This window comes from Dipodomys ordii, unplaced genomic scaffold (genome assembly GCF_000151885.1).
Source record: "Dipodomys ordii isolate 6190 unplaced genomic scaffold, Dord_2.0 Scaffold1, whole genome shotgun sequence".
In the NCBI taxonomy this organism is placed as follows: Eukaryota; Metazoa; Chordata; class Mammalia; order Rodentia; family Heteromyidae; genus Dipodomys; species Dipodomys ordii.
The window spans coordinates 21,141,137-21,154,000 of record NW_012267217.1 but is presented as its reverse complement, the minus strand read 5'-3'; the positions used below and the strand labels follow the sequence as shown (position 1 = coordinate 21,154,000).

At 40.3% G+C, this 12,864-nt stretch overlaps 1 protein-coding gene across 1 annotated transcript in view; it reads left to right on the top strand.

The window, feature by feature from the left end:
• The window catches only part of Vwa8 (von Willebrand factor A domain containing 8), a 264,776-nt gene that overhangs the window by 213,292 nt on the left and 38,620 nt on the right, over positions 1 to 12,864 (top strand). Inside the window, exons 38-39 of the mRNA XM_013010639.1 lie at positions 5,774 to 5,882; positions 8,583 to 8,739. Of these exons, the coding sequence (XP_012866093.1) occupies positions 5,774 to 5,882; positions 8,583 to 8,739 (266 nt within the window). The remainder of the gene's footprint in view (positions 1 to 5,773; positions 5,883 to 8,582; positions 8,740 to 12,864) is intronic.

Below are 12,864 nucleotides of genomic sequence, written 5' to 3'. Positions count from 1 at the left end.
GCTTTAATTTACTCCAGTGTTGAATGTTAACCTTTTGAAAGCTCCTAAAAATACAAGGCAAAAATAGAAAGGGTAGAATATATAAAGACTTGACCATTTGTACCACCCCTGGTGCTTGGAATTTAATTACCAGTTGTTTTTGTGTGAATGGTTAGAATACTGAATGTGCTTGTGTAAGGAGCTGGGAGAGGGGAGTTTTAGTGCCAGTGAACTGTTGCCCTGTGGGGTTTTAATATTAGTTTTTGACACTGACCTCTATACAATGATAACATTTGGTGTCTCTTAACACTCTTAAGTATAGCATCCTAACCCACGAGACAGCCTCTTGATCCCTTCCTTCTACCTTTCATATTTCTATATTTTCTAAAAAAAAAATCTTCATCTGTTGTTCCTCTTTGAATTTACAAAGAAGAACAAGAATGAACAAGGTGCTCCAAGGAAAGGGAGTTATTTTGGATGGATTTTTCAGCCCTCTAATATTATTTTGGGCAGTCATTCAAACAGCTGTTTGGAGGCCTAGAGCCTCTCCAGGGCCCATTGAAGATCTGGTCAGAAACTGAGTGAGCTGAGGTCTTGGATCAGAATGAAGCTGAGGAGGACATGGGGTCTGAATTTAAGAACAACTGAGAGCCGCCCAGCATGCATGTTTTCTGATCCTGGTAGAAGATAGCTCTCTGTTGACCAGTGGTCCTGCTGTATGCTGATTATAGGCTGACAAACAGAGCCGGAAAGAATCCCATCAGGCACCGAGATGATAACATTTTGGATAAGCGTGTACAGAGAAGACTAGAGTCAGTATTCTGAACAACCTCTTACCCATTCATTTGATATGTGAAAGATCAAATACACCTAGCTTACACCTAAGCCACTGTGTCAACTCCTCCTGTCATACAATAAAAGATAAGGGACAATATGAATACATTGTTAGCTTGTCCTTGTGAGTGCTGTAAAATTTTGTGATTTTGTTGACAGAACAGTTCCTAGTGAGGAGGGTCACCCAGTGAGACTGTCCTTTGTCAGAGACTCTAAACTCAGAAAGAGAAATAATCTAAGATGAAAGTAGGAATGAATTCCAGAACCTCCACACAGAGGAAAGGAAGTGTTTGTAGTTATAGTTTTATATATATATATATATATAATATTATATATATATATAATGTGTGTGTGTGTGTGTGTGTGTGTATGTGTGTGTGTGTGTGTGTTAGAACTCAGGATCTAGGTGCTATGCCTGAGCTTCTTTTGCTCAGAAGTTCTACTTCTGCCTTTGTTAAGTAGTTTATCAGAGAGAAGAATCTCATAGACTTTCCTCCCCAAGATGGCTTCATACCATGATTCTCAGATCTCAGCATCCTGAGTAGCTAGGATTATAGGTGTAAATCACAGATGCCCAGCTAATAAAATTTCTAGTAGTTTAAAATATTTACCAAATGTACCACTTATGCTAGAAATGACAATGTGCAAAAGCCTCTAGGAGTATTCAAGCTTCCACCAAGTTGAATTGACTGTGGGAAGTGGACAAAGGGGTCCATCCCCCAGAATCAGGAAGAGGAATGGGCTGCTGGATGACCTGAAGAAGCCCATGAGAAAGCAATAGAACACTTCCACCAGAAGACAAGGCTTCTACACAACAGACCAAGAACCAGCCTCTGTTTCTCACCTGCAGTTTCCCAGTCATCCTATTAGATGTTTGTTTTCGAGGCAGAAAATAGACCTCACAGGCTCCCACCCCATCCTGTCCCATGTCCTACTAACAAAGAAGTACAGATTTCATTCTCCATGGTATTAAAAGTACTTAAACTATGAATGCCCTCTAAGGTTAGCTACTTAGTGTGAGGTATGTATCAGCTACAATGCAATTAATAGTAGTGATCAAAAGCCAGAGTCTGCTTTTTAGGGCTGGGGAGAATTGAAGGGGGCCGAAGATCATTGAGCACTGAAAAGCAAATATTTCCACCAAGCCAAGCAAAAATGGAAGATAAACCTCACACTTGATGGCTTTGCCAGAGATAGAATGTGCAACAGACATTTTCATCATGCATTATCTTTGTAAAAGGTACAGGCTATTTATGAGAACTAGGGTGGTCAGTTTTTTATTTAGCGAAACCAGATGATAATTCCAGAGGACAGGTTAATGGGACCATTATTGTACCAATATCTATGAAAGATCTCTCTGACCTGTGGGTAAGGATAACCTCAGACAAGAATATATTTAGACAGATGTGGTCATTTCCTTATTACATCCTTGTCACACTGTTCTGTGACTTTTCTCCCTTTTGTAGTATCTTGCTAGAAGCAAACATTTATGCATCTCTGTATTCTAGTAAGCAGTAGACGTAGTACAAACAAGCACAGAAATGAATGGATAGATCCTGTTCTCTGCTAAACAATCAAGAAAATAGCATACAATCAAGAAAATAATAATAGATAGGATTACTGTGCTGCTGTTATTGTGGAGACTTTTAATGTCAGAACACAAAGTATATGTTCATATTTAAAAGTGGGACAATCTCAAAAATATACTTTCTTCTTCCCTGCTCCTTAAGAAATAAGGCAATTACTTTACATGTACTTGGCTCCAAGTAACCTAAATCCTAACAGTGACCATAGCATTGTTATGTCATCAATGTCACCCTAGACATTCACTCGTGTCGAAGATCAGAGCTAAGTAACTGCAAGACTGGTTCAGCAGCTCAGCAATGCCATTAAAAGCATAGACTCTTCCACTCTGCCACCTTCTTGTTGCCATGTGGTCACTAGGCAGATGCTAAAGCTCTATGTATCATGTCACTACTCAACTGTTCTGCAGGACTCTGTGGGGGGGGGGGGAGGTGGTGGTAAGGATTGTGCATTCAGAATAGTGAGAATCTTTCTTTCCAATAAGAGGAAAAGCATCCCAGAAAAGCCTCCTGACACAGATTTTCTCTACATTTCAGGTTAAATGGTTTCCTCTAGACCAGTCACAAAGGGGAATGGGAATGCTGCACCTAATTCCATCCAACCATGATTCACCTAGCTTCTATTACAAAGGAACAAAGGGAATAGATGTTATGTGGACCACTAGGAAATATCTACCAAGCCACACCTAGTCTCCATCTGGAAAATGGCAATCAACTGTGTAGTCGAGTCATACCTCCAAGAGCTAACATTTCTCTCAGAATTATATTCTATTTATATCATTTCACTGATTTTTTTTCCCTGAAAATCGTAAGCTCAAGGAGGAACCTAAAATATATGTGCCTTGCCTAGAATTATAGGACTTTAGTGACTCATGTCCCTTTTACTCTGCTGGCTTAACTCTGGAACATTTTTATGAGTTGTAATTTACCAGATCCATGTTTTCTCTGTTTAAATTCATATGTGAGAGGTAATGATTCTTAGGATTGCAGCACACTGACCTAAAAGGAAGTGGAATATGTCTGCTGTAAGAAATAAGTCAAAGGTTTAGTATGCATGTCACATTGCATCATGAGTTATAAGGGGCTGTTTTCTGGTGTAGGAAAAGTTTTAATCGCCTTGTGTGAATTCAGTAGGGTCAATTTCAGTCATTAGGATGACTTTCTTAAGCTTTTTTTTTTTATATACAAGACCATTTTTCTCAAGGAAAATGTATCCCAGTTACTTCTCAATGCATGTATCAAAGTCGACAGCAGCTTACCTAATTTTGAATGGTCAGTGACTCTTTTGCACACATCTGTCTCCAGGAAACAAGCTTCTCAGGTGACAGGCCTGTTTTGGTGTCTGGTCCAGTTTCTGCCCTCAGTTGGTCTGCCCAAGCCTTCCTGCCTTTTATGAATCAAAGCCTCCTAAACTGGCTTTGAAACCACTGTGCAGATCCACTCCTTCCATCCACCTACAGAAATGTATCCTGTGGGTGAGTGCACTGTCATTCAATCATAGAACACAAAATTATGCTTATCCCCAGATGCATCTCTTTTAATTAAATATACCTGGAATCTAACTTTATATGTTTGTGTGGAATAAATCAGGGTTTGGCTGATGACCATTTTTGTCAAGAGTTAGTTTTTGACTAAGCATCTCTCAGCTCTAATTTGGGGCTGGTGTGGGGCTGTCTGTGGGCAATGTGAGCACACCATTTCCCAGCAGATGGTCTGGCATAGCATATGGTGGCAAAACACACACCACCTCCTTTCTGCCAGGAAATTTACAGCCACTTTTCTACCTCCCTAATGGCCATTATAGGTATCTTTGCAACTTCAAAAGCATGCTTTTGGAGGGAGCTGGAGAGGGTTACTGGAGAAGACTTTTCTTTTTCTTTGCCATCTTTTTAGTACTTATTCTCACAATGCTGTACTCTCACTGTACTGCAGACTGGCTAGGTTATGTAAAATGTCTACTGGAGATAATGGATATTTGGTTTAAAAAAAAAGCAGGGGGCGGCTGGGAAGATGGCTCAGTGGTAGAGCACTTGCCTTGCATGCCTGAGGCCCTGGATTCGATTCCTCATTACCACATAAGCAAAAAGAAAAAAGCCGGAAGTGGCACTGTGGCTCAAGTGGTAGAGCGCTAGTCTTGAGCTGAAGAGCTGAGGGACAGCGCCCGACCCAGAGTTCAGACTCCCCCCCAAAAAAGCAAAGTTACTAAACACATAAAAACTTGCTTCTCATATCTCTTTCAGTTTTTCATTTTTAAACACCATACCAACACACACACACCAAAGTGAGGAATAATATGTAAAATAGTTCTCTTCAATTAAACTGTTCCTGCTTAAACTAATACTGGAACTTTTTTTTAGCATTGGCTGTGGAAGAGTGAAACCCCCTATAATCAAACTAGTCCCATTATTATTAATTGCATGTGGTTTTGACTAAAACTTCACTTGATTACTTTATGTAAAGACTTAAATGTACTGAATCAATCATGGCATGTCAATACAAGGGCATATTTGGAAGTTCCAAAAATGGAATAAGCAGTGATAGAAGAACTGTTCTGATTACCATTGCTCACTCCTGTGTGTGTGTGTGTGTGTGTGTGTGTGTGTGTTATTGGATTATTGGACACTAAACTCAGCTTCACAATAGCTATGTAAGCCCTCTATCTCTCTTCAGCCACACCTCCAGTCAACCTTTTCTTTCTTTTAAAGAATTTCTTAAATTTTTAATTCATATCCTTCCAACTAAATCTGAAGATGTTTTTGCCAAACACAAACATCTGTCATGTTCTATAGCCTGAGGTTATAAGATAACTTCAGAACTTAAGGGAAAGATTCTGTCAAGCAGTTTCTGGTTGTTTATGTAAAAGGCAACTTTAAAGCTGCTCTTGATGTATGCTGTGAATTAAATAGAAGTCCCTCAACTTTGTATCTATGCCCTTTCATCTGAACTATTCTATGCTGCATTCACCTTGTTTGCAGAAGGAAAGAAAATATTCAAATAAAGCCAACAGCCCCAAACAGAAGACCACCTGGTTCCCATTCCAGTAATAAGATGGTAACAACTTTTACAGAATTCCTCCTGGGACAAAGACTGAGCCAGTGGTCAACCAGACCATCTCTACAACTCAATACCTTTCTCACCCTTGCCCCCAATTTCCCTACTAACCTAAAGCAAATGCTTATTATACCTCTGAAGAAGTGCTGTCTTCCCATGGCTACCATGTACTAAATCTCTTTTCTCTGCCCTTCACCATGTCTCTTTATTTGGTATATAGAGGTGAGTTACCATATCTAACTTGGAATTCTCTGACTTTGGGTCTAGGGTCTAAAAACCTTGTTTCAGCCCCAGGTAGTGATCATGTTTCAATTCTTCATTTTTAGATAACAATCAACAGAGATAGTGGTGAAGATGTGAGCTCCCCCAAACACGGGAAGGAGGACCCAGATAACAAGCCCCACGTGGGTGGCAACACTTGGGCTGGTGGAACAGGTTGGTAGCTTTGCGTTCTCCTCTGTGGCACTTCCCAAGACTTCCTGAGGCAGCACACCACCCCTGAGAAGTTTCAGAGGCCAACAGCCTTCCTCAGCCTCCTCTATTTCTCAGATGTGTTCTGCCCTCAGCCCCAGTTGACATCAAGACATACACAGAACCTTGCATTTGAAGTTCCACAGAGCCTGCTGCCCAATGACCCAAGACCTTTGTCACCTTTTCACAGAAGCTTCACCAGTGAAAGGGGAATTATAGAATAGAATCTTCCTTACAAGGTCATGGTGGGAATTAAATGAGATTATGATTGTAAGCACTGAGCATAATGGCTAACCTGAGGAATGTATTCATTGAACTGTTATTGCCTTCTAAATTCCATGCCCTTGAGATTGTACCAGAAATCTACAGCAAGTTCTTTTTCGAGCAACTGACTTTGAAAAGAAATGATCCTTGTCATCCACCTCTGAGAAGTGTGGTCAGGATACAAGACTTTGAGATAATAGGGTTGGTTGCAGTTTGCAAGACTAGCTGTGGTCCATTCCTTCCTCTTGGCTGCTTGACCAGACCATTGTTCCCATTGCTGTCTTCTTCCTTTTTCCTCCCTGCAGCTGGAGCAGACACATCTTCTGGGCCCCAGGAATAGGGCCAGACTGTGCACACTGTCTGGGCTTATCTCAGCTGTTAGGAGTGCTGGCATGGGCTCCATACTTCACCTTCCCTTAATATGGTCTGCACCTTTGACCTTGACACCCCACAGGAAATGGGTTTCTGTGCTGAGACAATGTGCTGTCAAGTAGGCCTGAGGACTTCTTGCCTACTCTGTTTATTCATCAAGCATCAGCTTTAAAGAACAGCTATTTTTAGAAATATCCTTTGATCTAGAAGTTAGATTTAATCCATGTGGAATGCATTGTGGAATGAGCTAACCAGATGTAAACTTCCCTTCAGTGCACTACTTCACAGTGAAAGTTCTTTTTATTCATTGTGAATCTACTAGCTCCTGTATCTGTCCAGACCAAAGGCCCTGAGTCTGCTTCTCCTAGCCTTCTATTTTCTGGTTGTCCGAGGCACTTTGCCTTCAACTTGTCTTTTCTCTCTGTAAATTTTTCCTCACTTAGAATTCTAAGTCCAACAAGTCATTTGGTTCCTTTTTCATTATTAGGGCCCCTTCCTAGCCCACTTAACCCTTACCTTATAAACGGGTTTGGATGTCCAAGCTTAACTTTGAAGTTATGCCTCAGAACCCACAGCAAGCATTTTCATGTACATAGTATGAAGTAAAAGCACTGGAAAGTACTACCATGAAGAACTCTCTTCATGTGCTCTCTACCCCAGGATGACTTCCCGATGGAGCCATATGACTCATTTTGGCCATCATTCAGTCAGCCTCTAATGGTTGTGGATCCTTCAGTCCTTTACCAAAACAATGACATCAAATGCCTAGGAAGCATTAAGTCAGGTTCATGTTCTGCCCAGACTGAAGTAATACCTCCAGGAGGAAAAGAGTCAGGACCCAGATAGCGTGTCCTACAAGTTGTCTCTGCCTGCTTTAGCTTATCCCCACCCATGTTAGCTTGATATCTCCGCCTACTTTAGATTATTGGCATCAAAAGCCCTTTAGAGGCCGAGCATATTTTAACAAGACAAACCCTTTCTAGGTAGCCATTTTCTCCTATACTTTGTAAAATATTACCAATCTGGCCAAAAGGCAACTTTTTAAATTATTTTTTTAGTAAGTAGTTGTACCATAAAAGTATTTAACTTTCTATTTTAACACAAACAGTTCATGTAATAGTACTTCTAAGCATGTAAATTTGGGTTCATATTGAAAGACTAGTCTGAAACTGTAGAGTTTAATGAGAAGGACTGAAGTGGATGCTGAGGAACATTTATTCATTCATTCATGAGTACTGTTGAGGAGTACCAGGCACTGGGGAGATAATATGAACAATATGTCACTCAGTGCTTACAGTCATGATAGAAGCATCTCTGCTCTCATGATGCTTACAATCCAGATACTTTGCACATATTATTTCTAATACTCATCATTTCTCCATATTACTGTTATTTATGCTTTCCAGGGCAGGAAAAGAGGGATAAGAGAAGTAGCTTATTCATTATTATATATTAGTCAAAGTTTAAAGTCAACATTCGTACAATAAGTAGCTTCAAATATAGACTAGTTAAGCTAGTGCTAATGAGATCACAAATTGGGGACTTAACCTCTCTGTGCACCATTTTTACTATTTTACAAAACAAAAGAAAATGTCATCTTCTGTTTACATCAGTAACTTAGAGAAAAATAATGAACAAATAGAGAGTGTCAACAATATTAAGACACTCAGATAGGAGCAGTAGTATGAACATAAATAAAATAGGGCACCTCCCGTCATATAATAGGTGGGAAAAGAAAATAAGAAGAGTAACAAATTGAGCACAAAAGTATTGATCCCAGTGAGGTAGAGACATCAGATAAGATGTTATAACATTTAGTCTGAACCTTGAAACATAGATATGATTTAGATGGTTGAAAAGAAAGGAAAATCTACCTAGACAAAGGGACAACTTTGGTTACAGTAAGATAACATTTATTACTTAAATACAATTAATATACCTCTCAAGACTATCTTAAAGCCATGGTCCAATTTTGTTTCATAGTCCAAGTTCAGACTTACCGTCTAGACTCCCATGTTTTCCTTCTAGGAGGAAGAGACACTGCAGGACTGGGGGGGAAAGGAGGTCCTTACCGACTGGATGCAGGCCACACAGTGTATCAGGTCTCTCAGGCTGAGAAGGATGCAGTTCCTGAGGAGGTCAAGAGAGCTGCAAGAGAAATGGGCCAGAGAGCATTTCAACAGAGGTAAGTGTTCTTCCTGCATCTAGAACAGCACTGGGGACTAATACACAAACACACATGCACACACACAAATGTATGCACACATACACACACTAAGTCCTAAGGTGCAGAGGCTATGCCCTCTGACATTTTAGACATGCACAAGCTTAGTAGGCTAATAAAAAGTAGGCTTGCTCACAGCCAGGATTAGAAGGAAAGCAGTAGAACTTCCCAGGAAGGGAAAGCACAATCCACAGAGGTCCCAGGGCAGAATGAATGGTGCTGATGAAAGAGATGGGCAGGGAGATTGTTTGGGAAGGCTATGTCAGTGAGTGGAGGTCTTGAAATCCAGGTGGCTTTGGCTTTCAGATGGTGGAAGGTTCTGGCCTATTTTGGACCCATATAAAAAGTAAGAGGAATCCACATGATGTCTTCACCAGAAATACACAGTTATTCTTCAGCTAAAAGTGAAAACTACCAAAGAATCAGCCATAGCTTCCTTTAGACTGAGGGCGTTGGTGGTTTGAAGTACAGATTTTATATTTTTGTGCTCAATGAAAGGAGCAGGGTGCACTTAGAAAATGAAAGCATGCTAAAGTGTGTGTGAGTTATGCAGTTCCACCCATGTAGAAACATCTGCCATTACATTGTGTGCTATGCTTTCACATCCTGTAAGTAAACATTACAAAACAATAGAGACAAAGATGCAGGTCCCATCAGCCACACCCTCAGGAAAGCCTGGAGGTCTCAGCAGGTAAATAACCCACTGGTCATTAGAAGCAAAAGTGTAGCCCCCTACTCTTCTGTAGCTACCCTGGTGACCTTTGTCAGCTGACTTGTCTTCATTGTGACTGACTGTGCTTTTCTGGTACAAAAGAATAGGGGGACTTCCTTCTTCACCTCTCAGAGAGGTTATAAGTAGAGATAACAATTTTAGGAATGAATTTAAAAAATTTAAAAAAAATTTTCAATTTAAAAAAAAGTCAAGAAGACCAGATACTGTGTTGTATACCTGCCATCCCAGGATGGAGGCAGAAGGATTTGAGTTTGAGACTGGTCTACATAGCTGGTCGGGTCTACATAGCAAAACCCTGTCTCAGAAATCAGTGCATAAAGAGAAGTAGTTGGAAGTCTTGTTGGAATTAAAGTATCGCTCATATTATTCATATGAATAATAAGTGTCCATTAGGGGAAAGAACCTAATTACTTGATATGCATCGTCATTCTCCCCTCCAAACTAATGAGTTGCTATTGTTGCCAGGAACAAGTTCTCCAAGGTAATTATCTAGTCTGAATGCAGATAAGCAAATAGAGCAATCTGGCATACAAGTGTCCACAGGGAGGTAGAAAGGCTGTCAGTGACACCTGGACACTTGTATACAGCCCCTTCCTTCTCTGTTGCCATGAGGGATAAGGAGCCTTGTTCTGTTAAGAATCACTGCCCAGCCTGGCGCCGCTGGTGGCTCACACCTGTAATCCTAGCTATTCGGGACGCTGAGATCTGAGGATCGCAGTTCAAAGCCAGCCTAGGCAGGAAAGTCTGGGAGACTCTTATCTCTAATAAACCTCTAGAAAACCAGAAGTGGGGCTGTGGCTCAAGTGATAGAGAGCTTGCCTTGAGCTGAAGAGTGTAGGACAGTGCCCAAGCCCAGAGTTTAAGCCCCAGGACTGACAAAAAAAAAAAGAATCTGCCCAACAAAAGAGAGAGGTAATAGGGTAATAAGACAGCTGGATTCAGTGGATATAAAAGAGGTAGTAGCAGGATGTGGACAAGGGAATAAGTGAAAAGAGTGTGCCCCTTTTACTAGAAACTGCAGAGAGAAGACGCTCAGTTGAAGTAAAAGTGAATACCACAATGTGATTGAAAGACAAGAAGTGGGAAAGGATATGAAGGAGAAAATGAAAACAGAGATCCAAGAAAAGACAGGGACACAGCAAAACACCAAGAGAAAAACGTTGCTTTCTACTTTCATGTAGAAACAGGATTTTCAACTTTCCATTTAGTACTGCTGAAAAAAAATTTGAGCTTTTTATTATGGGACCTTTTCTAACACAAAATGAAAGCAGAAAAGCCAGGTATGGTGGCTTACACTTAGTAGACAGAGATTGAGAAGATCATAGTTCAAGGCCAACCCAAGCAAAAAAACTTCATGAGTCACTCTGGGCATTGTGATTGTCAGTAATTCCAGCTACAGCAGAAGGAAGGGAGGGAGGGAGGGAGGGAAGGAGGGAGGAAAGGAAAAAATGAATAAAGGAAGGAAGGAAAGAAGAGAAAAGAAAAGAGAGGGGAGGGAGGGAAGGAGGGAAAAAAGAAAGACAAGATTACCTAAGGTAGTCCGTCATTATGAGTAGAGTATATCTTTACAGTATAGGACCTCAGGGTTGGAATTTAGTTCAGTGGAAGAACACTTGTTTGGCAAGTGCAAGGCCTTAAGGTTGGTCTTCAGCTCTGAAAAAAAACCCACAAACAGAACCCTATTATCATAATTTTCTTTTATTTTGCTTGTTTGTTTTGTGTTTTGCTGATCCTGGGGCTTGAACTCAGGATCTGGATATTGTCCGAGTTCTTTTGCTCAAGGCTGGAGGTAAGAGTCCCATGGACTTGCCTGCCTGGGCAGCTTTCAAACTGTGATCCTCAGATCTCAGCCTCCTGAGTCACTAGGATTACAGGCCTGAACCACCAGTGCCCAGCTTTATCATGTCTTTGAAGATAATAATTCTTTACAATCATCAAAGAATTCATTTTGAGCACTTGTATACTGAGGTCAAGTACTGCCATTCATGCTTTTAGAACACCTTTACTTTTTCTCCGTAGCTCTTTCCTGTCTTTTTCTTCTTATTATATGTGTAGTTGTCGCTCCAATTGCAAATTCCTTGAGGGGATAATCTGCTGCATGGCAAATACTGCCACATAGTATGGAACAAATACATGTGTGTATAGTAATAATGTCCCCATTTAGAAGTTGTCCCTTCATATTCATGGGAGATTGGTGTCAGAACCCCAACTTCCACCCAAGGGTCCCAAATGTTCAGATCAAATCTCTTACATAAAATGTATTAGTGTTTGGATGGGAAGAGGAAACAAAGGAGGAGGCTACAATGTTTGATAAGAAATGTACTCATTATCTTGCCCATGTAATTGTAACCCCTCTGTACAGTATTTTCACAATAAAAAAATAAATAAATAACAAGACAATTAAAAGATAACTTTAAAAAAATGTATTAGTGTTTGCACATATCTTGTACATATCTTCCCATGTATTTTATTTTCTTTTTAAGGATAAAGTAGGCTGGGAACATGGCTTAGTGATACAGTTTTTTTCCTAGCATGCTGGAAGCCCTAGGTTCAATTCCTCAGTATCACATAAACAGAAAAGGCTGGAAGTGGCACTGTAGCTTAAGCAGTAGAGTGCTAACCTTGAGCAAAAGAAGCTCAGGGACAGTGCCCAGGCCTGAGTTCAGTTCCCAGGACTGGCAAAAAAAAAAGATTAAAGTATTTGCTTTGGGTTTGGAGTTATTTTCTTAATTTTTTATTATGTAATTGATTATTCAACGGGGTTCGTTGTGATATTACAACATGTACACTATGTACTTTGGTCAGATTCACCTCATCTCTGTTATTCTGTCTGGACCCTGCTTCCCCCTTTCACCTTCTGTTTTGGTGGGTTTCATTGTGGTATTTTCATACATTATATGCAAACTTGTATAATGCTCACTTCTACATCACCCTTCTTTCTTCTTTCCTACCCTTATCTCTATTACTTACAATATACAATATAATGTAAATGGTATAGAAATAGACAATATGCTTAAGGAATCATTATGAAGAAAAAATCTGTACATGTTGAACAGAAATGCAATTTTTAGTGAGTTTTTACTTCTTTGCAGTACTGGAATTTGAACTGAGGGCCTTTCATTTGCAAAGCTAGTACAATCACATCCAGTCCTGTTTTTCCACTGGTTGTTTGTTTGTTTGTCGTGTGTTTTGTGTGTGTGTCCACGTGTGCTGGTACTGGGACTTAAACTGGGGGCCTAAGGGCTATCTGTTAGAGTTTTTACTTAAAGTTAGCTCCCTTAATCCACAGCTCTACTTGTGGCTTTTTAGTAGTTAATTAGAAGTACAAGTCATATGGACTTTCCTGCTCAGGC